Source organism: Netta rufina, assembly GCF_964035555.1.
Source record: "Netta rufina genome assembly, chromosome: 7".
NCBI classification, from domain to species: domain Eukaryota; kingdom Metazoa; phylum Chordata; class Aves; order Anseriformes; family Anatidae; genus Netta; species Netta rufina.
In genome coordinates, this window is record NC_140130.1 from 13,513,299 (window position 1) to 13,537,824 (window position 24,526).

General features: G+C 35.9%; 1 protein-coding gene across 2 annotated transcripts in view; it reads left to right on the plus strand.

Moving 5' to 3' along the window:
• Window positions 1–19,227, plus strand: part of POLR3A (RNA polymerase III subunit A) — a 37,084-nt gene extending 17,857 nt beyond the window's left edge. The window contains exons 20-32 of one of the 2 annotated variants that reach the window (XM_084290023.1): window positions 1,341–1,511; window positions 2,223–2,336; window positions 3,648–3,683; window positions 7,171–7,257; window positions 7,343–7,425; window positions 9,010–9,180; window positions 9,872–9,965; window positions 10,067–10,159; window positions 10,662–10,826; window positions 11,492–11,656; window positions 11,997–12,128; window positions 13,561–13,693; window positions 16,626–19,227. In XM_084290023.1, the coding sequence (XP_084146149.1) occupies window positions 1,341–1,511; window positions 2,223–2,336; window positions 3,648–3,683; window positions 7,171–7,257; window positions 7,343–7,425; window positions 9,010–9,180; window positions 9,872–9,965; window positions 10,067–10,159; window positions 10,662–10,826; window positions 11,492–11,656; window positions 11,997–12,128; window positions 13,561–13,693; window positions 16,626–16,774 (1,593 nt within the window). In that variant the 3' untranslated portion in view covers window positions 16,775–19,227. The remainder of the gene's footprint in view (window positions 1–1,340; window positions 1,512–2,222; window positions 2,337–3,647; window positions 3,684–7,170; window positions 7,258–7,342; window positions 7,426–9,009; window positions 9,181–9,871; window positions 9,966–10,066; window positions 10,160–10,661; window positions 10,827–11,491; window positions 11,657–11,996; window positions 12,129–13,560; window positions 13,694–16,625) is intronic. The other variant, XM_084290024.1, reaches the window with a different exon arrangement.
• Window positions 19,228–24,526: the final 5,299 nt, after the last annotated feature.

Sequence of the window (24,526 nt, forward strand, 5' to 3'; positions counted from 1 at the left end):
CTCTGTTCTCCAGTACACACATGAGGCTTGTGAAACAGACCTCAAGCAATGGCACAGTAATATGCTTGTATTAAGCTGTTTCGAGTTGGATGTGGGTGATAAAAGCCCTTATTCTAGGTAATTGTTGAGGACTGCTTTCTTAGGTACTGTGTGTGCTTAAAATGCATCTGAGTGCTATGTGGTAAGGTGTGTCCAGGTATCAGTATCATAACATAGATTTGAGTAATTTTTCAGATACAGTATTATATGGCTAAAGCTCGCTTTCAGTATCTGTCATCTTCAAGTAGCAGGTCCCTGGGGCAGTAGGGACTTCAACTTAAAGTTCTGTAGGTTGCTAGTGTCTTTGGCTGTATCTCCTGTAAAAACAAATGACCCTCTGCCAAAGCTCCTTGCTCCTATGAACAGTCTGGAAACTTTAATGGAAATAGTTTAGAATTTTAGGTATAGCCATTTCTCCAAGGTAGTAGTCATTAGAAAAAACAAGATAATGTGGGGCTGAGATTGCATTCAGAAGTACACAAGCAACTTCACGAAGTTAATGAAATGAGTTCATGTTGGGGTGATAAGCTGGTGAGACCACTTGTCTCCCAAACTTCAAGAACAATTTTTGTACATACATATGTACGTAAATATAGTGTGCAACCTGCAAATATTTTTTGTTGTCAACTTTTACCCTATATAAATAGCACTTTGATTTTGGAACAAAACATCTCTTAGCTTCTATTTTATCTCAACTTATTATTCCTCAGTGAAAAAAAAATACTGGTTTATATTCCTTAGTGAGCTAATTTACATTGATAGAATGATGAAATCCATCTTTCAAGTAAAAAGGTTCTTAAACACTGATGATTCATAGCATGCCTTCTTTATTGGGAGATGGAGGAGAGAAAATGGTAGCAAAGGGATTTCCCACTACAGTGAATCAACATAAGAGACAGTAGATAGTTAATACTGGTGGACAAATGGCAACTACTGGCTTTAAAGGATGAGCTCTCTGTTTTCTGTCAGTGAAAATAATTGTTTTGCTGCCATACAAAAAAATTGGTCTTGCTTGAGAAACAAGCCCGATTGGAAGAATACGAGACATGGAAAATTAAGTTTCTTTGTCATAAACGACTGTAAAAACTCTTTGGACTAAAATAGGTTATGGGAGTTTAGCATATAGAATTTCTGTAGTATAGGAAACAATGTGAGAACAAAATTTAAAACAAATTTTATTATTTCTGCTTTTAATACTTAGGGAATGTACAGTGAAGCTGTAGGTGTATGTACAGAATCCCAACTAATAGATGTTTTTAAAGAGATCCCATTTACCTCCCTTGTACCTCTTTTTCCCTTAGAGGCGGCTGGTAAAATCTCTTGAAGATCTTTGTTCGCAGTATGATTTGACAGTCAGAAGTTCTACTGGTGACATTATTCAGTTTATTTATGGAGGAGATGGCTTGGATCCTGCAGCTATGGAAGGGAAAGATGAACCACTTGAATTCAAGCGGGTTCTAGACAATATCAGAGTAAGTATTACTGAACTTTTTGTTGGAAGTGTGAAAAGACTGCAAAGCTTAAAGGAGTAAGTAAAAAATTATGCAGAGATTATGCAGAGACTTGTTTCAATTAAATATATTTTTTTAAATCACCTTTATGGTGGTCCTGATCACAGCCTTCCAGCATGTGTATGCAAAGAGTTATAAATGTATTTTTACATCAGAACAGAGCAGCTGGAACTAAACTCAACGAGCGGTGAAAAGGAGAGTTTTCTTTAGTGCTAAGGTATATTTCTAGGGTTTAATACTAAACAGTAGCCAAGTTATTATTGTTTCAGTTGTGTACTAAGTAAGATTAAAATTACAGAGTAATTCATTAATAAATCAAGACATGCATGTTTTTTATGTTGGACTGCTTCTTAAGTCATTGACCTAGCACACTGATGAATAACTTTGTAAATGTTGTGATGTGTGAAAACAGGATAGTGTGTGTTTTGTTTTTTTTCCGTAATCTGAGTGGGATGATTTGAAACAATTAGGAATGTGCATGCATATCCCTTCAAGTTTCATTAGGAAGACACGTATATGGCCCTTCACAATAGTCAAAGGTAGAATTCTTGTGTATTTTTTTAAATTAAACTGTTAATCAGTTATATGTTTCTGTTTATCTCTGTTCAGTCTTTACAATAAAGTTTTGTATACTTTATGTGAAGTTGTGAAGTATTTTTTTTCCCTCTTAAGGCTGTATATCCATGCCGAAGTGAACCAGCCCTCAGTAAAAATGAATTGGTGTTAACATCTGAATCTATCATGAAGAAGAATGAATTTCTTTGCTGCCGAGACAGTTTTCTGCAGGTGAAGCCATTATGTCACTTTGCTATCACATTTATTAACTATACCTTATAAATCAAGGAAGTTATATAGAATGGTTTTATCAATCTGCAGGAGAAATGGCTGAATTTTATGCATTAATAGCAAGAATAGAAGTTTGCTTGTTAATATATTTCTCTGTGTTTTGGGGGTGGGGAGGTAGGACAAGTTGTTCTTGCTATAGGTGATGTTCGCAGTGACCACAGAAACAAGAAATTAGAGAAGAATCTAGTGATTTTTTTTTGTGTAGGAGTGAGCATTGATCTGATCTGAGATGCCTTGTTGGAATTTCTGTTTATAGCACGAAATGGTACAGTAATTAACATGCTTCATCTGGGATGTCAGAAATTAAATAATTTTCAATTACTATATATAGCAGACTATGAGCATCAAGTTTCATGATCCTCTTTATACATTGGTTTTGATATTATCAACCTTCTGAATAACTTCTTTAAGGCATTTGCTTGTTCTCCTTTAATATATGTTCTCCTTTAATATAAATTCTATACTTATACCTATGTATGTTGCTTTCCTTTGATACTAACCCAGCAAAAGTCTTCAGCCATGTGAAGTGTTTTGCTTGAAAGCGCTTTATCTTCTGGGAGATACCTGCATGTCTTCCAATGATGAGAGAACATTCACATGACTTTTCACTTTGAGTTGTGAAAAACTGTTCTTTCAAAAGAGTATTGAGTGTTTAAGTACTTAGTCTCAAGTATAGATACTTTCATATTTTAGGAGAAATTGATTAAAACCTGTAGAGTTAACCTGGGTGTGTATATGTGTATATGTGTATTTGCTTGACGAACTTTCTGATATCTGGCAATGACTACAATATGAATTTAGTAACCTGCTTTTGGAGGGGTTCTTTTGAGTAGATCAGAGCGCTTCAGAACTGTGAGGTGACAAAACCAGTAAGAAACTGGATTTGTAACTCCACTGCTGGAGTAGAGTAGAAAAATCGATTATATCTGTATTTGAAATACTCTCTATATCTTATGCACCTGTAAAGAAAAAATAAAATTATATATGGTATATATACCATGTGTATATATATATATATAAAAATATATATATATATATACACAATGGAATCCAGCTTCAGAGATAACGCTGTTCTTTTTAAGGTGTGATTCTTTTTTTTATCATATCAGTAAAAATTATATCTGTCCTTCTGAAAAATGGTAATTTATTTACATCACAGTAATGGTTATGAGCTTCACTTCTGATTTTTAAGTTTCAGATACGGTTACATTTTCTTCTTTCCTTTTCTTTTTTTTCTGTTCGTCCTTGAAGACATTAACTGAAACAGGTTATGAAAAATATAATGAGGTAATTGTAGCATGTGTGTGCACTGTGTGAGCATTAATGTTAGTGCTTTTAGCTAAAGATGTGTGTATAGTGCTAAAGTAACTGATTAGCATATATACATTACTGCTTGTTAAATTCTAAGGTAGGTGTTCATCCCAATAATTTGACCGAGTCCTTTTTTAGTGATGACAACCGTGAATCAATTAATTCCCAGAGTCAAATTGGAAGATTTTAAAGAATTTGAGAATTTGAGGAACCTTTCCTTTGGTACACAACATTCCATTCTAAAACGCATTCTTTGAATTTGCATGGATATTAACATGAGGTTTTTGATCTTTTCCTCTCCCTTCCTCTACCTTTCCCTTCCAGAACAGAGACATTTTTACTGCTGTTATTTTACAAGGAGGTTATTATAATGGCTTTATCCACTTCAGTCTAGAAAACAGGATGTCCAAATAGCCTGTTTCAAGCAGATTAGCATTCTTTCAGCCTGTGCTGTGTCTGCACTGGAGGGAAATAAACTGATGAAAAAGTATATTGTTGGCTGGAACAGCTCATCAGGGCTTAATGCTGTAATGCAAGCATACTTGAATATGTAAAGATACAGCTAAAGGGAAATTTATATTTTTCTTCATATGGAAATTACAAAAAAAAAAATTAGAAACCTACAGAATCTAGAAATAAATAATCATAAATCTTTTTTTTTTTTTTTTTTTTTTTTGAGATGGTAGGAGACAAGCACTAGGAAGTGTGATGCAAATCTAAAAAAGGCTTAGACAGTGAGTGGCACATGGAGAACTTGCCTGGTGGGTCTGACTGGGCTTGAAAGGATTCCTGCTTAATCATGTGGGATGTTCTGTACCACTTGGTAATTCAGTAGTAATTCAGTGGGCTTCTCAGCGTTGGAATTGGCAGTGCTTCAGATATGTAAAAATGGTACAAGTACCTGAGTGAGGAGGCTTTATACCCTGGATGCATGCAAACTGCTATTTTCACTGAGTGTTGGCTGTGTAGATCACTGAGTCGGTTTGGTGCCTTTTTGGTAAAATTGTCCTGACAAAAAAACTTTGTAGGTTTGGACTGTGGGAAAAATGACTTCTTAAGCATGCTGTGGGAGCTGCATAGCTGTGCTGATGGAGCATTGCACTGAAGATGATAACTCAGACGGCTGACTCTTTGCTTAGCCTGTCTCTACGTTTTATTTTTAACGTCAATTAAGCCATAGTTTACATAAAGTGCCAAAATATAAATGAAAGTTGAGAGAAATAGTTAATTTTCTCTTTTGCTTGAGTAAAACGTTTTGACAATGAAAAACATTCCTCTTCAGAGATGTATCATACATTTCTCACTGTTCTTTCTTTGTTCTAGTACAAGGAAATAATGTATCATTAGAGTACCATACATTTACTCTGCAGGAAGATATGTAACAGAATGATTTAATTTGTTAGAAGTTTAAAAACAAACAAACAAATATATTTTAGTACTGGGGGACTGTCAAAGAGAAACAGTTGATGATAAAATAGGCCACAATGGTATTTACAGTCTGTGCAATGCTAATTTGGTGTTTTGTCTTTCCTATTGCAGACTTAGCCCATATGGCCACATGACGAATTTTTCCATCAGTATAACAAGGCTTTTGGGTTCCTGTGGTTGTTACTATTATTATTCCCCTGGTTTTGTATGAGTAGATGAAAACACAAAAGAGCTTAGTCTATGTTGTTCTGGAGGGAGAAGTTAGTGTCATGCTTTCTGTCTTCCCTTTCCCCTTTCTACCCCTCCACAAAAGAAGCATCTTTCCAAGTGGAGTGACTTTTAAAGGATCTCTCTGCTGTGTTTTCTCTCTAGATAAAGTGTTCTGAGTGATCTTCTCCAGTATTCACCAGTCCTATAGTATTCTTTTTTTTTTTTTCTTTTTTTGTAATCCAACCAAATTAAAAATATTAATCTTGCCAATACCACATTATTGCTTAGAACTTATTTTAGGAAAAAAAAAAAACATTATCTTAAGATTTCAGTGTCAAAAAAAACCTTCCGAGTCACACAATATTTCATTTGTGAATTACAGTGACTTACTACAGGGCAAAAGGGGCAGAAATGTATGAATGCAACTTGTGTCATCCAACTGGGCAAAAACTTGAAGCATCCATTCCAGCAGCACATTTCTATTGTGAATTCTTTCATTTGAACTTTGTGCTAGTATTCACAGAACATAATGAACTGTCTGCAAATACTTGGAATACCATTAAGAGTGTTAGATTTTGAAAATCTGAGGATTCTGTTATGATATATTGTGTTTAGATAATTGTCTATGAATGGAGTCATAAAAAAGGGCAAAATGCTCAAATATTTACTCAATTTTGCAAGTAATTTTCAGTGCTCAGCTATTGCAGTAGTTGGAAAGAGTTCAGTACTGAGTGAAGAACAGGGGATACTTGGTCTGTTTAGCAGGCTGGGCTGTCAGGGTATAAATGGACTCTCAAAATCTAACTTGTTGGTCCTCCACAGAGGCTTCCTTAAATCATTATTGAAGTAGATGGAAATGATTCCCTCTTGCTTTTTGTTCACGTTTTGGTTTTGGTAAGCCTCTTATGGTAACAACTTGCACAGAGTCCACTTGCGTGAGCAAGCTTAATCATATTTCATGACTTCTAGTGTACATATCTATACCCAAAGCCCGAATGATGTTTCATAGAAACTTTGGATATATTTCCAACCGTCTTGTTTCATTTTCTATTCCAGTGAAGACATACTTTGGCGTAATCATAATAAGAAAGTGACTGGCTCATGTATTAATGTTACATGTTGAATGCACTTTTTTGCAAGACCTCTCCACAGCATGGAGAATCATAGAATCATAGAATATCCTGAGTTGGAAGGGACCCTTAAGGATCATCAAGTCCAACTCTTGACACCGCACAGAAGTTGATATTTGAATTATACTAGGTAGACTGATATATTTATATCGGTTTTGAGTGTTTATTTATATTTTATTTATTTTTTGTTCCATATTCCCTGTTAAAGTACATCTTAAATCTCTGAAACCTATTCAGCAGGTATTCTTCACTCTTTATTTTATTGCTTCAGTCTTTTCACATTGACTTATTTTGAATACTAAGAAATGAGAGAGAATGGTTTTTGTGTCAGTATTTTCAGAAAATAATGATTTTGAGGGTTTACTTAATATGACTTTTTTTGATGGGAGAACTTTGAAGTTTTGGTGAGTGGTGAGTAGAAAGGAAGGATTGTCAAGTCTTTTGTTTTCAGTGTGTGCTCAGGAAGGATGCTTTTATTCAGTGTCAACCATATTCCTCATGTGCTGCTACTAATTTGTGGTTACACAAGAGTGAATTTGGTGTGTGTGTTAAGTTTTGATGTTTCTCTCTTCATATTGTACAGATAATTTTTTATTCTAAACATTTCATTTGGATCTCTTATCAAATACCTTCATACTGAAGATCTCAATATGAAGAACGTAACTTTGCTTACTGTTGTTTTCATGTAATTTCAGGAAATTAAAAAATTCATCAAAGGTGTTTCTGAGAAAATAAAAAAAACAAGGGACAAGTATGGCATCAATGACAATGGCACAACAGAGGTAAATACTTTCAATGGGGTAATAATGTAGTTATTTTACGTCTTCATAAGCTATTCCTTCTCCAAGTGTTCCATTTCCTTTTCAGCCACGAGTTTTGTATCAGTTGGATAGGATTACACCAACACAACTGGAGAAGTTTCTAGAGACATGTAGGGACAAATACATGAGGTAAGTTTGGGGCTTGTTTTCTCTCTGCTTGTTTATTTTGCCAGCTTAGTATCTGTTGCTTTGTTTGCAATCTAGGAGTAACTCAAAACTGAGTCTTCGCTATTGTTACTCTGAAAATGTTGGTTTTAGTGTTACTACAAAACAAATAAAGAACAAGAAACAGTTTTCCCCAGTGACATGAAATTTGCAAGACTAAGGTTAAATGCCAAAATGTCAAGCATTAACATCTACAGGTGGATCTGTTAAGGCAGTGGTGAGCCTTGTATGACAGTTCTTGAGGTTTGACACACCTGAAGTTTTCATCTTTCTGTCTTGAATCTTAATGAGATTCTTTTGTTAAAGATCCTCATGACTAACTTTTTTTGGTTTCCTGTAACATAGCAGATAAAATATTTTACATTTCTTTAATCTTCGTATCAGGAGACTTGAGTGTAGAAATCTATCTGCTTGCATTTGGGCACCTGTCTTCTGAAATAGTACTAGTCATATCTGCAAGCACAATCTTCTTCTGTATTTCCTTACCAGTTATATCCACAAATTGCATTTTGACAGCAGTTTCTGGTAAAAGCCAAAAGCAATGTGATTCGGAAGGAGAGAGGATATTGTTTAAATAGCAACATTTTTATACCTGCTGTTGGACATGTTCCCTTCCTCCTCCTCTTGCAGGAGATTTTTGCAAACCTCCAAAGAGACCATGAGCAGTTTTATTTATTTATTTTATTTATATATTTTAAAAATATATTTATGTATTTCATTTATGTATTTTTTTATTTATTTTATATTTATTTATTTAAACAGAAACTGACCTAAATAGGTCAGTTTCAAATCAATAACAATCTTTGTGGTATTGAGCTTTAAGTTCAGAGGTTGTGTTTGCTCTAGAAAAGCTAATCACATCAGACTCTTTGTGAGCCTTAAGAACGCTAACTTCAGGATCTGAAGAAAATTGTAGGGAAGAATTGTAAACCAGTTGGAGATCGCATGATATGGTGTAGCCATCTTCATTTTCTATCCTGTAATGACAACCAGTTATTAGAACAGAAATTTTAGAAAGAGGCAAATGTGGGAATGAGCCCATTACATGCATAACTTGAACGGGAAGTAAGTAATATGGCTTAAGAATTCGCTGGAAACCAGAAAGCAGTAATATTTGGATTTTGCTCTGATTAGAAGCAGCCTGCATAAAAATTTATTAAAGAATAAATAAATAATTAAATAAATAAGTAATGGTCTGTTCTGCTTCAAAATATAAAGGGGAATTTTGGAAATACTAATGTATGTGAGTTCCATGAATGGCAAACCCACAGTTTACTTCTTGATGGTTTTGAGGAGAAGGAGCCAAGCATTTTATCTTTTCTGTTAGGGATGTTATTGTGGGGCTGTGGAATGTGTATATAACAAGGCATGCTCTTGCCTTGAATGAGACCAGTGTCTTTGAGTATTGGTGACCTTTTAACCTCTCTAAAAAGTAATACGCTTCTCTTATATCTGCCAGAAGAGTTGCTGTCTTTACTTGTGTAGGATTGCAAGCCTTACTGAGTTCTGAATCTTCCTGTATTTTTTATGAAACCATTTCTTTCTCAGGGCACAGATGGAGCCTGGTTCTGCAGTAGGAGCCCTTTGTGCACAGAGTATTGGTGAGCCTGGCACACAGATGACACTGAAGACTTTCCATTTTGCAGGGGTTGCTTCAATGAACATTACTTTGGGTGTGCCAAGAATCAAAGAAATTATTAATGCTTCAAAGGCAATTAGGTACTAACATTGTGGGTTTGGTTTGGTTTTCATTTCTTAATCTTTTTTTTTTTCTTTCCTCTTTGCCGAAGTGAAACCTGATGAATTTTTAACATTCTGATTTCTGGGATTTATAGTATAGCATTTCCCTGTTGTTGGTAACATGCTAGATGACATTGAATGCTAAATGACCCAAATGAGAAAAATCTAGCTTCAGTACAACTAAGTGATGGTTTAAAAACAGAAATTAGAAATGTGTTTGTTTGTTTGTTTTTGTTTGTTTGTTTCTTTTGGTAGTAGTGTATTTATTTATTTATTTATTTGGAAATTAAATTAACTAAACTTGTTAATTAATTATAATATTGTGTTAGGCATCTCTCATATTACAAAGCTTACCATTGTTTAGTGGTAGCCAAAACTACCTAGGTATACTGGAGGTATTCTTAAGCAGTACTGGAATTCTGTAGGCCATCACAATAGTCCCTAATGTATTATTATAATCTCTTTTGTTTGTTTATTTTTGCCATCCTGCAGTACATAAATGATAACTTCCTTCAAAGTGACTGAGGAAGCTGAAGGTCTTCCTTTTTTTTTAAATATTAATCTAGATAATGTGATAAGCTTCATAAGGAAAGCTTTAATTCAAATTGCTATCTGTAATCTAGCATAGCAATATCCTAAATCTGTTTTCTTGCATGTTTATTGTTTGTAGCACACCTATTATAACAGCACAGTTGGACAAAGATGATGATCCTGATTTTGCTCGTCTGGTTAAAGGAAGAATTGAGAAAACATTATTAGGAGAGGTAGGAAATATTGTAGTATTGGTAATGCCTTAAATGTAAATGTTAGCCAATATAGGGCATTTTAACCGTTTTCACATACTAACTGTTTTGTCCTTTTTAAGATATCAGAATATATTGAAGAAGTGTTTCTTCCAGATGATTGTTTCATCCTAGTGAAGCTGTCTCTAGAGCGCATTAGACTACTGAGATTAGAGGTAGGTTTTTGAGCTCGTAATCAGAATGTGCTTTGGGAAGGATCCAGGTCTTTTACTCCTTGCACGGAAACAAAAATCAGACCCATGAAACTGAAAATAGAAAGAAAACCAAGGATGTCCTGTGCCAATATTAAATCTGTTGTGTCTTTTTTTTTTTAATTAAAAAAAAAAAACAACAAACAAACTTGTAAATCAGATAACTTTTTCCTCTATTTTCCTCTATTTGGAAATTAGAATGTGAATTAGTTTCTTAGTGTCATTTTCAATACAAGAATGATTTTATTTGTCTGTCTGTTAGGAACATACAAACCTGTATGTACCTTCAGTATAGGATGGTATGTCATGTAACTTGTAAGAGTAATTGGTTTTATGTTGTTTTTTTTTCTACATTCCACTTTTGATTTTCTGTTGAAAGAGCAGAAATACTGACTGCTGCATGTCTTTGAGCACATTGACATATTGAGAGATATTTAGATGTTTGCTGACTAACTCTTGCCTGCAGGTGAATGCAGAGACTGTGCGCTACTCAATTTGCATATCTAAACTCAGAGTGAAGCCTGGGGATGTTGCTGTCCATGGAGAAGCAGTTGTATGTGTGACCCCTCGTGAAAATAGCAAGAGTTCAATGTATTATGTATTGCAGTCCCTGAAAGAGGAATTACCAAAGGTAAAAATGTGGACTTTGTTTTAGGAGGTGTTTAGTAACAATAATCTGGGGTTTTATAGTGGGAAGATGAAGTATTTCTTATCAGTATTGACAAGATTGAAGGTAATTTGAGCATATTTATTACTGATGTGCAGTTGAAACTAAGACTCCACCACTAAATGTTATAAATAAAAAAAGAAGCCTTGGTACCTAGCCTTCGTTACAACACTTACTGGAGCATTCTGAGTGCAGCAGCTGTAAATGTATGAACTGATTATCTTCCTGTAGCTCCATCTAGAGTTGAACCACGTTGACAGTATCTGATGTTTTTGCAGTTTTGTGTGAGGATAACTGTCTACTTTTTGCTTTTAAAAATATTGATGAGTGAACCTAACAATTGGCAGGATGCACTTGCAATTGTGTGGACCTACTCTTCAGAGAGATAGGTTTGAATGTAAGGATATTTGGAATGAAATAGAAAATGTAGGTACTAAGTAAGGTTAATAGTATGGTGTGAACATTACGTTTGTACTGGCATATTTAAGAGTGAAATCTGATTTCTATCTTAACTCACTATCTACACCAAAGAGTGAAGCTTCAAAATCAGTTGGAATACTGATTGGGGTCAGTTCTTTATATTGCATTACTCTATGCATCAAAGTTACTTGGGTTTTTGTTTTGTGAAGGTTGTAGTGCAAGGTATACCAGAGGTTTCCCGAGCTGTCATCCATATCGATGAACAAAGTGGTAAGGAAAAATACAAACTTCTAGTTGAAGGTGATAATCTGCGAGCTGTTATGGCTACTCATGGAGTGAAAGGCACAAAAACGTCTTCTAACAACACTTATGAGGTAATGTTTAAATGTGTATTGTGGTGGTGGTTGTTGTTGTTTTTTTGTGTTGTTTTCTTTTTTCCAGTAGAATCTTGATTACAAGTGCTTGTTTGTGCTCAGATGCCACAATTTATATCTAATCAAGTATAATTTCACTAATAGTTGTCAGAATGCATTAACACAAGAGAATAATTTGTCTGGCAGCGGACTTCAAAGCTTTTTCTATAAATACTTTTAAAACAAAGAAATACAAAATGATAATAATGGAAATAGAGTGTTATCTGACATCAGATGGTATTTGTTCCAGGAACATATGTGCTCCAACGTTTTTATGAAGTCTATTTGATCTTTCTTGCAGGTAGAAAAAACACTAGGAATTGAAGCTGCTCGGACCACCATTATCAATGAGATTCAGTATACTATGGTGAACCATGGTATGAGCATTGACAGGAGACATGTTATGTTACTGTCTGATCTAATGACTTACAAGGTTTGTACAGTGCTTTTTTTCAATGTTACGTTGACCTGCTTATACAAATTAATTTTACCGTCTTTGAGAAGAACAGGTCTGAAGAACAGGAACTCCAGTTACAGATTTAAAGAATTGTAAGTGGTACAAACCAAATACTGTTGATTGTGTATCAAACAAAAATGTTTTATCTAGTTCTTGGAGGGCAGATGAAAATTCTATTTTGATAGAAGACAAGTTGATATAAGGAGTAGAGAATCATAGTTTCATATTCAAAATCTGAAGCTTAAAAATTGCAGGATGAAAATCAACTGTCTGAATAACCATCCATGCAATTTAAGGCTTGCTGTGCAGAAAACCACATGGGGTGTGGTTCATAGCAGCTGCACTGTGTAGATGAGCCTAAGAATACAGACATTAGATGGAATCAGATTACGTTTAGAGTACAAACAGGCTTCCAGAACTTGTTAATAAAAGCATCCTATCCATTCTTTATTAACTTTTTTTTTCTTCCTTTGCATCTGAAATGGTGGTGGTGTATTGTGTTGCTTTTTTTTTTCTTTTTTTGGAGGGGCGGGTGGGATCGTTTGTTTTTTTATAAAGGTATATATAAGTACACTTAGTGAAGTCCAGTTTTTCCGCTGCTCTTTGCCAGAGGGCAAGGGTTTAATTTGGGTAAAATGGATGGAGAAGTTGAGACTTCTCCCAAAACTGTAGGGCTTTGTACTGAGCTGCAACAGTCCCCAGGGTTGGCTGTGCACAGCTGCCACACAATGAGGAAAAAGGGCATTGGAGTGCACTGTTTTACACTTGTTGGACTCCTAGCATGCATGCATTCTTTTGTCTGTACTTCTGACTTGTGCTACAAAACTGCAGAGTCAGTTATAACTCGGATGTTAGTTAGAAAGAGGCAGAGATACACCAAGATAGTTTAAAAAGAAAAGCTTTTTTCTTTTTTTTTTTTTCTTTTTTTTTTTCTGGAGAGTGAAAAAATAAAGATTTTACATGTTCTTTAATTTCCTGGAAGCTGAAATCAAATTTATCAGTAGACAATAGGCAGTAGCTTGAGTATAGTGCTTTCATAGCATTGCTGTGAGAGACTACAGAAGTTTGTGGCTCTGCAACCTAATTGATCTGTTTTTTCTCATGTCCATGTTTCTGTCAATCTTAGTAAGATACTTTCTGAAGAAAGAGTATTAATAACAGTTATAACTGTTTCTGTAGTATATGAGTGTTCTGTTTGGGTTTATTGAAATATCTTTTACTACAGAACCTTCTGGATGTCTAGCTGTGAAGCAGCCTATTACAAAACTGCTGTATTATAGACAGTACTTCATTTACTAGTTGTTCCATGTGCAAAACACATCTCTGTTGTTCACGATTTGCTTCTTTAACAAGTATAACTTGAGCCACTGTTATGAGAGTCTTTCTTTGGATTTCTCTATCACTCAAGGGTGAAGTGCTGGGTATTACCAGGTTTGGACTGGCAAAAATGAAGGAAAGTGTGTTGATGCTGGCTTCTTTTGAAAAGACTGCAGACCATCTCTTTGATGCTGCCTACTTCGGACAGAAGGATTCTGTTTGTGGTAGGTATTGCAAATTTTGTTGCTGTTTGAGGTCCTCATTCAGCAGCTGTAAAGCTCATGAACACGTATTAGATTTTTTAGCCTCGTTAAGCTTTCTTTTCGGCTTAAGTGTCAAAGACTTCAGGTCTGAGGCTGATCCATGGTTCCTGATCCTAGAAATTTGGTGGATTTTTCTCTACTTGTCACCTCCGTCAGAGATTTTGAGATCAGCTGGACATTTGTCTTACATTCCTTAAAGTAGACGTGGATTTATGTGGATTTTCTGTCTCTCACTACTTAGATAAGGGAAATACCAGGACATTTGTCCCATTATCAGTAGTTATGCTTTTTCAATTGCAAAAGTTTGTGCATCTTCAACAGCTAGAGCTACCTAAGGAATCTAGTACCCCACTTAATATTTAAGTTTCCAGAGAAGTAGAAAGACATTTATTTTTCAGGTAATATAGGTGAATTTTGTCAGTACTCAGAACAGAGATGGTCCCTGTCCTGAGAAATTTATTTCTAAATGTGTTTTTTTTTTTTTTAAGTTTTAGAGATAACATTAATGTCCAGTAAATTGTCTTTTCACTGAAGTAATGAAGGAATCTGACAAGAATTTGTTTCAACATTTGTCTCAGTTTTGCATTTCTGCTATGTATTATTTGGAATGGAAATATTTTTTAGTTTTGTTTTTCCTCTCCTTTAACAACATTCCTCCCAGATTTCATTCTCCTTTTGGAGTTATTTGTTAACAAGTCTCTATCTAGTAAGTTAAACTGCGAAAAGAAGTCAAATATCTTTCACCCTTTTTATCAAGTGTTTAAGGCCTACAGTCCAGGAGCTGTAACTACTCATTTAGAGTTTCTGGGTGCTACTGAAGTATAAAAATGATTGTGTTAGGTTAAGGTTTGTTAGTTTGTGTGTATTTCTTGATGGTCTTAAAAAGGGCAGTCAGCTCTTTGTAGACGGAATATTTTCTGAATCAGTGGAATCTGTTAGAAATGTTTGTATTACTAGTCTGCATTTTAAGTCACTGGAGGCTCTCCAGCCTCCCAAGTGGGTGGGATTTTATTAATTCTTTCTATCATTCTGCCCAGGGTTAAAGCAAAAATCCTATGGCAGAATGATTATGTCCTTACTGACCTAGTAAGATCCTGTTTTGAATGATATGGAAACCAAAGATACTTTTGTGTTGTCTTCTATATAAATGGTTTAGTTCAAGTAAGGAAACAGTGGACAAAACAGAAAATGGTTGTCTGTGTCCCAAAACAGAAGAGATTTACTGGATTGCTTATAAGAAAAATTGCTGTGCTGCTGCCTGACCTGGTCATCACTATTTATCTCTTTGAATTGCTATGAAAAGAATATCTCACATTCTGCATCTGCAGAGCAGGAAAACATATAAACATGGCCAAGAAAAGTGAGCATGTGCCCACTATCAGCATAGGTGATTCTCCAGAATGTCTGGAAGTAGTTGTACACAACGTGACCTTTGAATTTCTCATATTTTAAGAGGCATTTTTTTTCCTTTGAGAAAAACGGGCAATGCTGATTCATGCCTTATGTACATGAAGATGATGTATTTTTTTTTCTGCAAGTTGCTGATGCCACCTTTCAGTGGGCAAAATGGATTCCTAGAATTCATTAAACTGAGAACATATGTAACATCCTTGGTTATATATGTTCTATATATGAGCAGCATGTTCTGTCCATACATCTCCTGCTCAATGTGACTACTGCTAGATGCTGCAAAAGGAAGTGGGAAGGAAGGGCTCCTGGTTATATAATTGCAAGCATTGGCAGGGGAGAAGGAATTCCAAAATCTAAATGCTGTTCACATGGTTCAGAGGCTGGCTCACCTTGAAATATTATTATGCAAAACTGGGAAAGCTTTACTTAGTCAAGTTTAAGAAAGGTGTTTCCTTTATGCATTGCAACATGTATGCTCTAAGGGTACATAAAGAGGTGGGACTAAATTTACAATAACGCCTAAGATTTCTATTACATATTCTTCTTTTTTTTATGTGCATAATGCTGTGTAGAAATGCAACACTGGACTAAGAGTGAAAATATCGAATCTTTACTTGCATAGGAAGAAATAATCAGATCTTGCCAGAACTTTAAGGAAATGAGTTTTCATCCTACGATGTGCATTCAGATGTACTGTTCCTTATGATTTATAGATGTATTTTTTAAATGCTTATATGAAGGACAGTATTCTCATGTTCCTGAGTATGTGTGAAATTTTGTGTTTGGATTGTAACTGTAGGCAGAAGTAAAAACACTGGTATCTAGTAGCTTACTTTTAATATAGAATATTCTTTAGAAGAATTGTATACATCAGTGTATTTGGAAGATACGTCAGGACATTGCTGTGAAATTTTGTAGCTATGAAAAATAATAGAGACAGTCTAAGTCTTTGAGTTCAAACCAAGCTCTTTTTGAATAATGAAAATGCAATAAATAAATCAAAAAAAAAATCCAAACTAAAGTAGTAAGTACACCTTTTTAACAGGAAATTGCAGGAGTTTCAAGGGAGCTTGGTCAGATTTGACTGAAGTCTTTGCACTGAGTTAATAAAAAAATTAATATGAAGTGACTTCGCTGTGGTACCTTCTTATGTTGGCACCAAATGGAACATGTCTTCTCTGAAAAAAAAAAACAAAAAACAAACCTTCTGGAGCTCTGTCATTGCTAGAGGTCGTGTTTAAATTAGATTGAATTTTTCCCTGGATATCTAGAATAGCAGTAGCACCAACTAAGTAACATAATGATCTAACATTCTGATAACCGTAACATTTAAGTTCACATAGTGAGGAGTCTTGGCCTTCAGATGTGAGGTTCAAAGAGATGTTATAGGTAATGTGTTCAGAATGGGCAAATTAAAATATTTAAGGGTCTTTACTATTTGGGTGTTCAATGTATTTTTGTTTTTGTTTTTTCCCCTCCCCAGGTGTTTCTGAATGCATCATCATGGGAATTCCAATGAATATTGGAACAGGACTTTTTAAACTTTTGCACAAAGCAGACAAAGAATCAACACCTCCTAAGAGGCCTCTGATATTTGATAATAATGAGTTTCATATTCCGATTGTTACGTAGCACTCGAGTATAATACCAGATAGAAAAACAAGAAATAGCAAGAAAACATAATTTAAGAAAGTGTTTTATCAGTGCTGCGTGTCTCAATAACTGAATTGGTAGGTGAAATACTAGCAGAAGAGTAGCCCAATTGTTTACCATCTGTTGTTTGTACGGACTCTGATACAAGAAGCTTCTCTGCACGTGAGAGTAGAAATACATTTAAGGTGGATTTCAGCTGATGGTTTTCTTCCTGTAGTAACATGCTTTGGAATGACCTGAAACTGTCAGTACCTTATGAAAATGACTTCCCAGGCTAGTTGATGCTCGTTTGTAGAGGAGGAAGCAAGTTTGCTTCCTCACCACCACAAGTCAAGTTCTGAAATTTTGACATGTACTTTATGCTGCCTTATGAAGAAAAAATAAAGTGTTCAGGATATAATATATGTTACAACATACATTTTTTTTTTCTTTTGTTTTGTTTTTTAGTAAATTACCTATAGCTAGCTTACAACACATGATGAGAAATAATTCTCTTTCAGGTATTCTTGTGGCATGGGTGAAGGAAAATTGAAATGCATGTTAAAACATGGTGTTGTAGGAAAAGAAGTGCTGTACTTGGAAATTTGTGTGTCGTGTGGGTGGATATCAAGTGTCAAAGCTACTGTTGCCATGCATTGTGGTTCTGTAGGCAACTGGAGCTTCTTGTAGACAAACAGGATTGCTAAAGCTTCATAGTAAACCCACAAATGCTTGGGAAAATAATCCACAACACTTGCTCATTATTTCCTGGGAACTGGCGGTATGAATTTTGGAGGCTTAAGGAAATTCCGGGGAATTGATGACCATGAGAATTGTGTACTTAGTGAAGCTGTAATATTGGCTACAGGTGAAGGTGAAGAGGAGGCATTTGTAGTATAAACATATTTTTGTAAATTACAAGTAGTCGATAAAATATGTGCAGTATGACAGCTTGCTTTATTTTTTGTTATTTGCATTACTGTTATTGTGTGCAAGTTCTTCTTAACTCAGTATTCGACCAATTCTGTATTCAGATTTGATAAAAACACCTGCCTGAGAGTTCCTAATGTACAGTGCAAGCTCACAGAAAAGGCATTTAAGCAGGCGCTGCAGAGGTTGTTCTACAGCTCCTAGGAATGAAGTGTACCTCAAGAAAAGTAGAACTTCGTTTCTGATTTCATTCATCCTATGCTAACTTCAGGAGTGTTGTTAAAAGTATATGAAGTATTTGCTCTTTGCTCACTTTTTAAAAATATTTTTCCCTTATCCAAAGTTACTATTCAGGAAATGGTTTCCCCCCCTCCCCCAGGATTCTGGTTTAGGACACACCTACAACAAGTGGCAGATTGTGAACTTCTTACTATGTTCTGTGAAGACTGTTAGAATAATGTTCCAATTCTGAAATAGTTTTTCATATTATAGCAGTTGTTTTACTGCTGGCCTCTGCAACTTAGAGCAGGCTTAGTTTGGGAAATTTCGTAAGTAAGCAGGGTTATTGGAACAACTTAATTCTGTTTTGATACGTGATGCAGGAATAAAAAGGAAGCTGTTTTCATGTGTGGACCTGAAATAATTTGATTCAAGTATTTTCATCTATTAGACGAGTTTTCAGAATGAATATACATTTTTAATTATTGTAGTGTAGCATGTTTAAATTTACTCTAGCGCTGCAGAGGGCAAATATCTTAGTTCTTTTTCTTGTCAGCAGTATTTGGATATTGAATGTGCTCATATGATGGGTCAAGGTTAGAGAGAAACAAAGACAAGAGAAGTGTTGCACTCACAAAGTAAAAGCTGGCTGTTGAATAATCTAGCATTTGAAAATCCATGAGTTTGTGCTGCAGTTTGTCTTCATGTGGCAACCAAAAGAAAAGTGTAAGGCTATATTAAGAGAATGTAAAACCTGTTGGTTGAAGTTGAGGGTGCCACTGTTCTTAGGGTTTTGTTTTGTTTTTAATTCTTCTTCTATGCAGTGAAGACACGGTGTGAAATTACGCATAGCTGTTCTCAGATGTTTTTATATTTTTTCTGTAGGATATACTAAGATATACCTCTGCCTAGATTTCTCCAGGGTAAAGGTTGGGCATTTGGTACCTGCTCTGAAAGCCATATATATTTTGCCATCTCTCTTGCAATAATTAAAGAATTCAGAATAAATTTAAATTTTCTTTGTAATCTCTGTGAGATTGCCAAGTAAGAGTTTGTCTTAATAGAAGTCTAGCTTTATTTGTCTTTAAAGATGCAAGTATATGACAGGTAGAGGCCAAATGGAGAGAGCCGGTAAAGCTTTGCTGTGGATAACTGCTTGGTTTTATCGTGGGAAGTTCTGATGAAAGAGCTTGGCGTTTTTATGAATAAAGATTCTTCTACAGTTGTAAACGGGTGAGGTTTGTGCTGACATGAGTATCCACCTAGTTTTCTTTTGTAAATGTAGAGAAATTAAGCTATTTAAATGGTGGGTTTACTCTTCTGTGTGTCTTAAGTATTTGGTGAATTACATCTGTTATCATTGCCTTTACTATGACAATAAAAAGAGGCAAAGATAAAAATGTAAACCTTGTGTTTGTTTATTGATGCATTATAATTTGTGCATAATTAATTTATGGGTGACCTGACCTGTCTCTCCCTCATCGACTTAGTTAAGACTGTTGACAATTTTTCTGAAATGAAGTTTCCTGAAGTGAAGTTTCTAGTAGCTGCGAAGAGGCATTAATGATAGCTTCATGTACTACTGCTGTACTTTTGAAGTAAATGTCAGTTTGGGGTCTATGCCATGTCCTTATCAGAGGAAGGAAAAAAAATATGTTTGAAGTAGCCATTGCAATAGGCAGTCTTCGATTTGGTATTATTGGTATCACAGTCTTTGCAGATAGGAATGTCTTTAAAGCCCATAGCATACTGCATAAAGATTTTAGTAGTATCCATTTATGTGCCTAAATTCTTCTGTGAGTTTAACTCATGAATGTTTTATCTTCAAGATAGCTAGCTACAGCTGTGCATTGTGACCTAGAAAAGCTTGTCACTACTAAAAACAGAAAATTGTCCAACAGACTACTAAGAACAGAAAAATCGTAAGGAATAAAATTAGAAAATAAATTAATATTTTAATGCAAAAGTACAGGTCACTTTGATGTGGTTACAGCATTGATTGGCAGAGCAAACTTATCTCTAAGAAAGAATAAATACCCAAATCTCACAGGACAATCTGAAAGAATAAAATAAAATGAACCAGTGCTGCTACTTCAATGTAAGTGCTTGTAAAAATGAAGTCTTTCTGTAAATAATAAAATGAAAGCTTTGAAGCATTTTGTAAGGCATGACTAGAGACTAGATCATACGATAATCTTCCACTAGAGAGCAGTGTTCTTTTTTTTTTTTTTTTTTCCTTTAGGAGAAGATCTGCTTGGGCAGATTTAGCAATTCTCATTTTTAGATTAAGATAAATTTTTTGCAATGTTGGAGTTGAAATAGAACTACAAGAAGGCAGGTAAACTTGCAAAATTGTATACATGGGGAAGGAGGACAATAGAGTACGTTTCACTAAGGAAATAAGGAGAGAAGGAAGTCCACACATGCTTTTTTCATGATCGAGTAAGGACTTCCATATCTCTTGCCCCATCTGTCTTTAAAAAAAATAAATACATGTGGCATTGAGATAGAGAGATGTAATCATTCCTAAAGGAACTGAAGTAGTTAACTGTTCTTTACAAGTGGGAGAGCAGTATATGTACTGTGAAAGTGGATAGTGTCTTCTGTTGTGGCACTTTCCATGCAGAAATGCTTGTTACAATCTGCACTTGGTCTCTGTAGTGTGTTTAAATACTCCATAGTGTGTTTGGTCTCTGTAAGTGTTAAAACTGTAGCTGCAAGAGCTTCTCTGAAGGATGAAGCCCTGGCAGCTTGCTGGGTAGGGTAGCATTCTGTATTTTGCAGATGCCACAGAGCTCCCAAGCAAGACTGAATTACTAATGCTTGAAGGTGATGTTGAGAGATATGAGACCAATGTCTAGGACTGAAAACAATATAAAACAGGTGGTCTTCTGTGTGTACTGACAATTGAAAACAGCGAAGTTATGAAAGATGACTTCCCCATTACTGCCCGAAACCCACTGGGATGCTGTTGTTTTGTTAGTGCATTTCAGATGTGTAACTAAGTTCACGGGCTCTTCTGAATGAGAGCTTGTAACTCGTGCTGCTAGGCCACGGTATGGAAATGACATCAACTAAGTTTCTAGTTGTGGTACCATTCACACTAGCAGAGAGGATACAGTATGTATGAAGATCAGGTGAATAATTTGCTAAGGTTTGAATTTGCAAAGGTTTGGAAAACTATTCCATGTAAAATTAAATGTACATACATGTATGTGTGTATATAGAGGTTTGCAGTGTATGTCTGCCACCATAGCGTTATGAGCTTGCTGATAGCCAAGCTGGATCGTGTGGAGGAGTCCGAAGACATAAATAAAAGACTAGAGGATGTGCAGGCGCTGCTGTGGCTGGCTTTTGTTGTCTACTGAAAGCTGGTATACTTCGCCGGACTTCATACCAGGTTCCTTTCACCTCTGTGGTGACTATGGTTCATCTGGTGGAGACACTGTCGACAAGAAATGAAGCTCTTGTGAAAGCAGCAGGTATCTGGATTATTTATTTCTCCTTCACGTTAAAGTGGGTGTTGATTGGTTAATATCCCCATACATAGAACTGTTTTATCTGCATGCACCCCTTTTTAAATACTACGTGCAGATTTTAAAAACAAAATGAAGAGAATTGCCAAGAAATGCAAAAGCAATAGTGAGACTGCACTGTGGTAAACCGTCTCAGACGGTGCCAGAATTAGGCCTGTCAGACTTAAAAATACTTAGGCTTGATTTGTTATTCAGTGTTTTGCTCACTTCTGAGAAGTATTGGTTAGCAGTGTGCTATGATTCATCCCTGCTTATAATCCTGTGATATTACTTTTTCTGTTACTTCATTAAGGAGTTGCTTCCTGAAGTCCCCCTTTTTTTTTTTTTCTAAGGAAGGAAATTCTTCAGCCTGAGCAATGTGCAGTCACAGGTAAGGCTTTCTCCGACTCAGTCTGATTCAGCGTTGCTGTTGTCAACTGCTGCTGGTCTTTGGAGTGGTGGGAATGGGCTTGGCTGTATCGCTGCAGTGGGGTGGTGAAGGGCAGGAGACCTTTTTTGTGCACACCCTAGGAGAGACACGCTTCACTGCTTGCTACTTGACTCCTGCACTTTTCTAGTACAGTGATATTAAAATATTTCTTGTATATGTGTATAGGTAATTTGGAAAGCCCATGAGACTCTTGATCACTTTCCCATAAGCCCATCTTCCAGGTTTTCAGCTCATACAAGTATTTTGCAGTTCCATTAGAGACTTCCTCTACACTTAAGTTTTAAGAAGATATTTAATTCTTCTGACTTACGCCACTGTTTTGCATTTTTTAATTTCCCTTTACATTTATTTTTTCTCTTCCTGTCCTTGTTTCTCACATAGATTCCTTCCTTCTGGGCCATGGTGACTGTCACTGCTGGTAACACCACTTCCCTGCAGCAGTGCTACATCAACCATACTGTACCACTGGCTGGCTTCAGCTCAGCCATGCGAGGTTGCTATGAACCTTTGCCTGGAGGATAATGAAATCACTTGAGGAAAAAACACCTCCTCAGCACATCTGGATATGGAAATGTACTGCCATCAAAATTACAGTTACGGTCAAATAACTTTTGAACTGATGACCTTGTTATATAAGGAAATGTATTTGTGCTCTGAACTGAAAGGCAAGGCATCCCTGCTAGATGTGGCATTCTGTCACTACTAAAAACTCTTCAGCTGTTGAATTTTCCACTTACTTTTTCCTCTGTCTTATTTTTGTTCTTTCCTGTGTACCTGACCCAGAGGTTGTTTCACTTGTTCGTGTTTACATTTACTCTGTAGAGAAGAAAAAGAAGCAGTCGTGCTCCGTGCAGGAGTGTGGTAATGGGCATATGTGAAATCAGCTGTTCCTGCCGCACACTAGCATGACCTTCGGAAATACTTAGCCTCTCTGCACTTTAATCTACTAAAGACTGCTAAATGATGATAGTCTTTCCTCAGCAACACGATTGTGAAAGGAAATGACGGGATCATCATGGTGAGTGAAGGATGTGTTTGAGCAAAGTATATGCCATGCAGAAGATTTGGTAAAGGGTATATCTTCTTGTCTTAATACGTTCTTATTGCCAGGATGTCTGGATTAAGAAATATGATTAGCAGTTGCTGTGTGTAGTTCTTTGTTCTTCTTATTCTTTCATCTTCCAAAGAAAGCAGAGAAAGGCCAGAAGTTGCTCTTCCTGAAGTGAGATGTAAGACAGACACCGACTGAAGTGGGAACAGGCAAGGACAAAGCAGTGAGCTGCTGTGCTGCTGCTAGCCTTGTGGGAGCGGGGGTGGCAGCTCTGAGGGTGAGTTAAGGAAAAAAAAAAAAATAACAGTACAAATAGTCTGTGGTAAAAAGGATAATATTTGGCTTGCCTTACTGATGAAGTGTATTTATCCTTTGTGGAATATCCCTAGCAGAGATGGAGAAAGACTTCTTAATTCAGTTTTCTTTTGCGTGGTAGTTTTATTACCAAGTTGGAGCTTAATCTGAGTCCCCTGGAAACCAATTAAAGAACTCTCTGTAACTCAGCAGAACCGGATGAGCTTTGATATATGTACTTTATATATTTATATCCATCAACTCCCTTCCAGTCAATGCATCTCTATAAATTTCAAACAGTTGCACAACATTTTTCTAAACAGCATCACTGCAGACTTGATCCAGGAAGAATCATTTTAACCTACATCCTTTTTAAAGCTTCACATGCTGCTCAGGACTATGTCTTAGATGTTTCTGAGTATTTAGGGATGCTGTCTATATATTCTGTTATTTTTAATTTGGTATGGAGGTGTGTGACTTCTCTCTCTCTCAATAGCATTTAACAATGAGCATTTTTTTTTCTGCATTTTTCTAGCTGCCCAATGACAAGTTTGCAGTGGCAGATCCTCTGACTGCCAGCTCAACGTATTTATTCTCCTCCAGAAAGAGGGGATTAGAGATAAAACATTGTTCAGTTCTGCCAGAACTAAGCATTTGCAATAATTGAAGTTCTAAATTACTTTTATGGCATTTGTCTTTGAAAAATATTAATGACCATGAACTGTTGAATTTTTAATTTTTACATTTGTTTTGTGAGATATAGAAAAATACAGTTGTGCTTAAGATTTGTAGCTCAGTTTAAACTGGATGACCAAACCTTGTGGAAGTTGGTAACGGAGCTGCCACTGTGCCAAGCTAAAACATAATTTCATTCTGGAAGTCTTTGAAAGTCCCTGGTGGCTTTCCCATCCCTGCCAAGGCATGTAGACTGGCTCAAAGTCTGTACTCCTTTTCCCTTAAAAAAATAGAGTGTGACTTGGGAGTGACTTGGTTTCATGTTAGTTAATGTTTTCAGAACTGGATTTAGGTAGGTCTAGTGTTTTTGTAATGCTGAGCACTCCTCCGTCTTTAGTTGAATCTTGGACGATAGCCTGCTTTGTCTGAGCAAGCTGACTGTAGGAAGTTGTACAAGGGTTTCTCTTTAGGTTCTCAACCCCACAAAGAATATCCTATAATGCTAAAATTAAAAGTTTATTTTCAAATTGCAAGCATATGAAAATTATGCAGTATTTACCTAGGTAAATCCTGTGGAAATTCTAGATTCTGCTGCACAGAATCTAGAGAATCCCAGA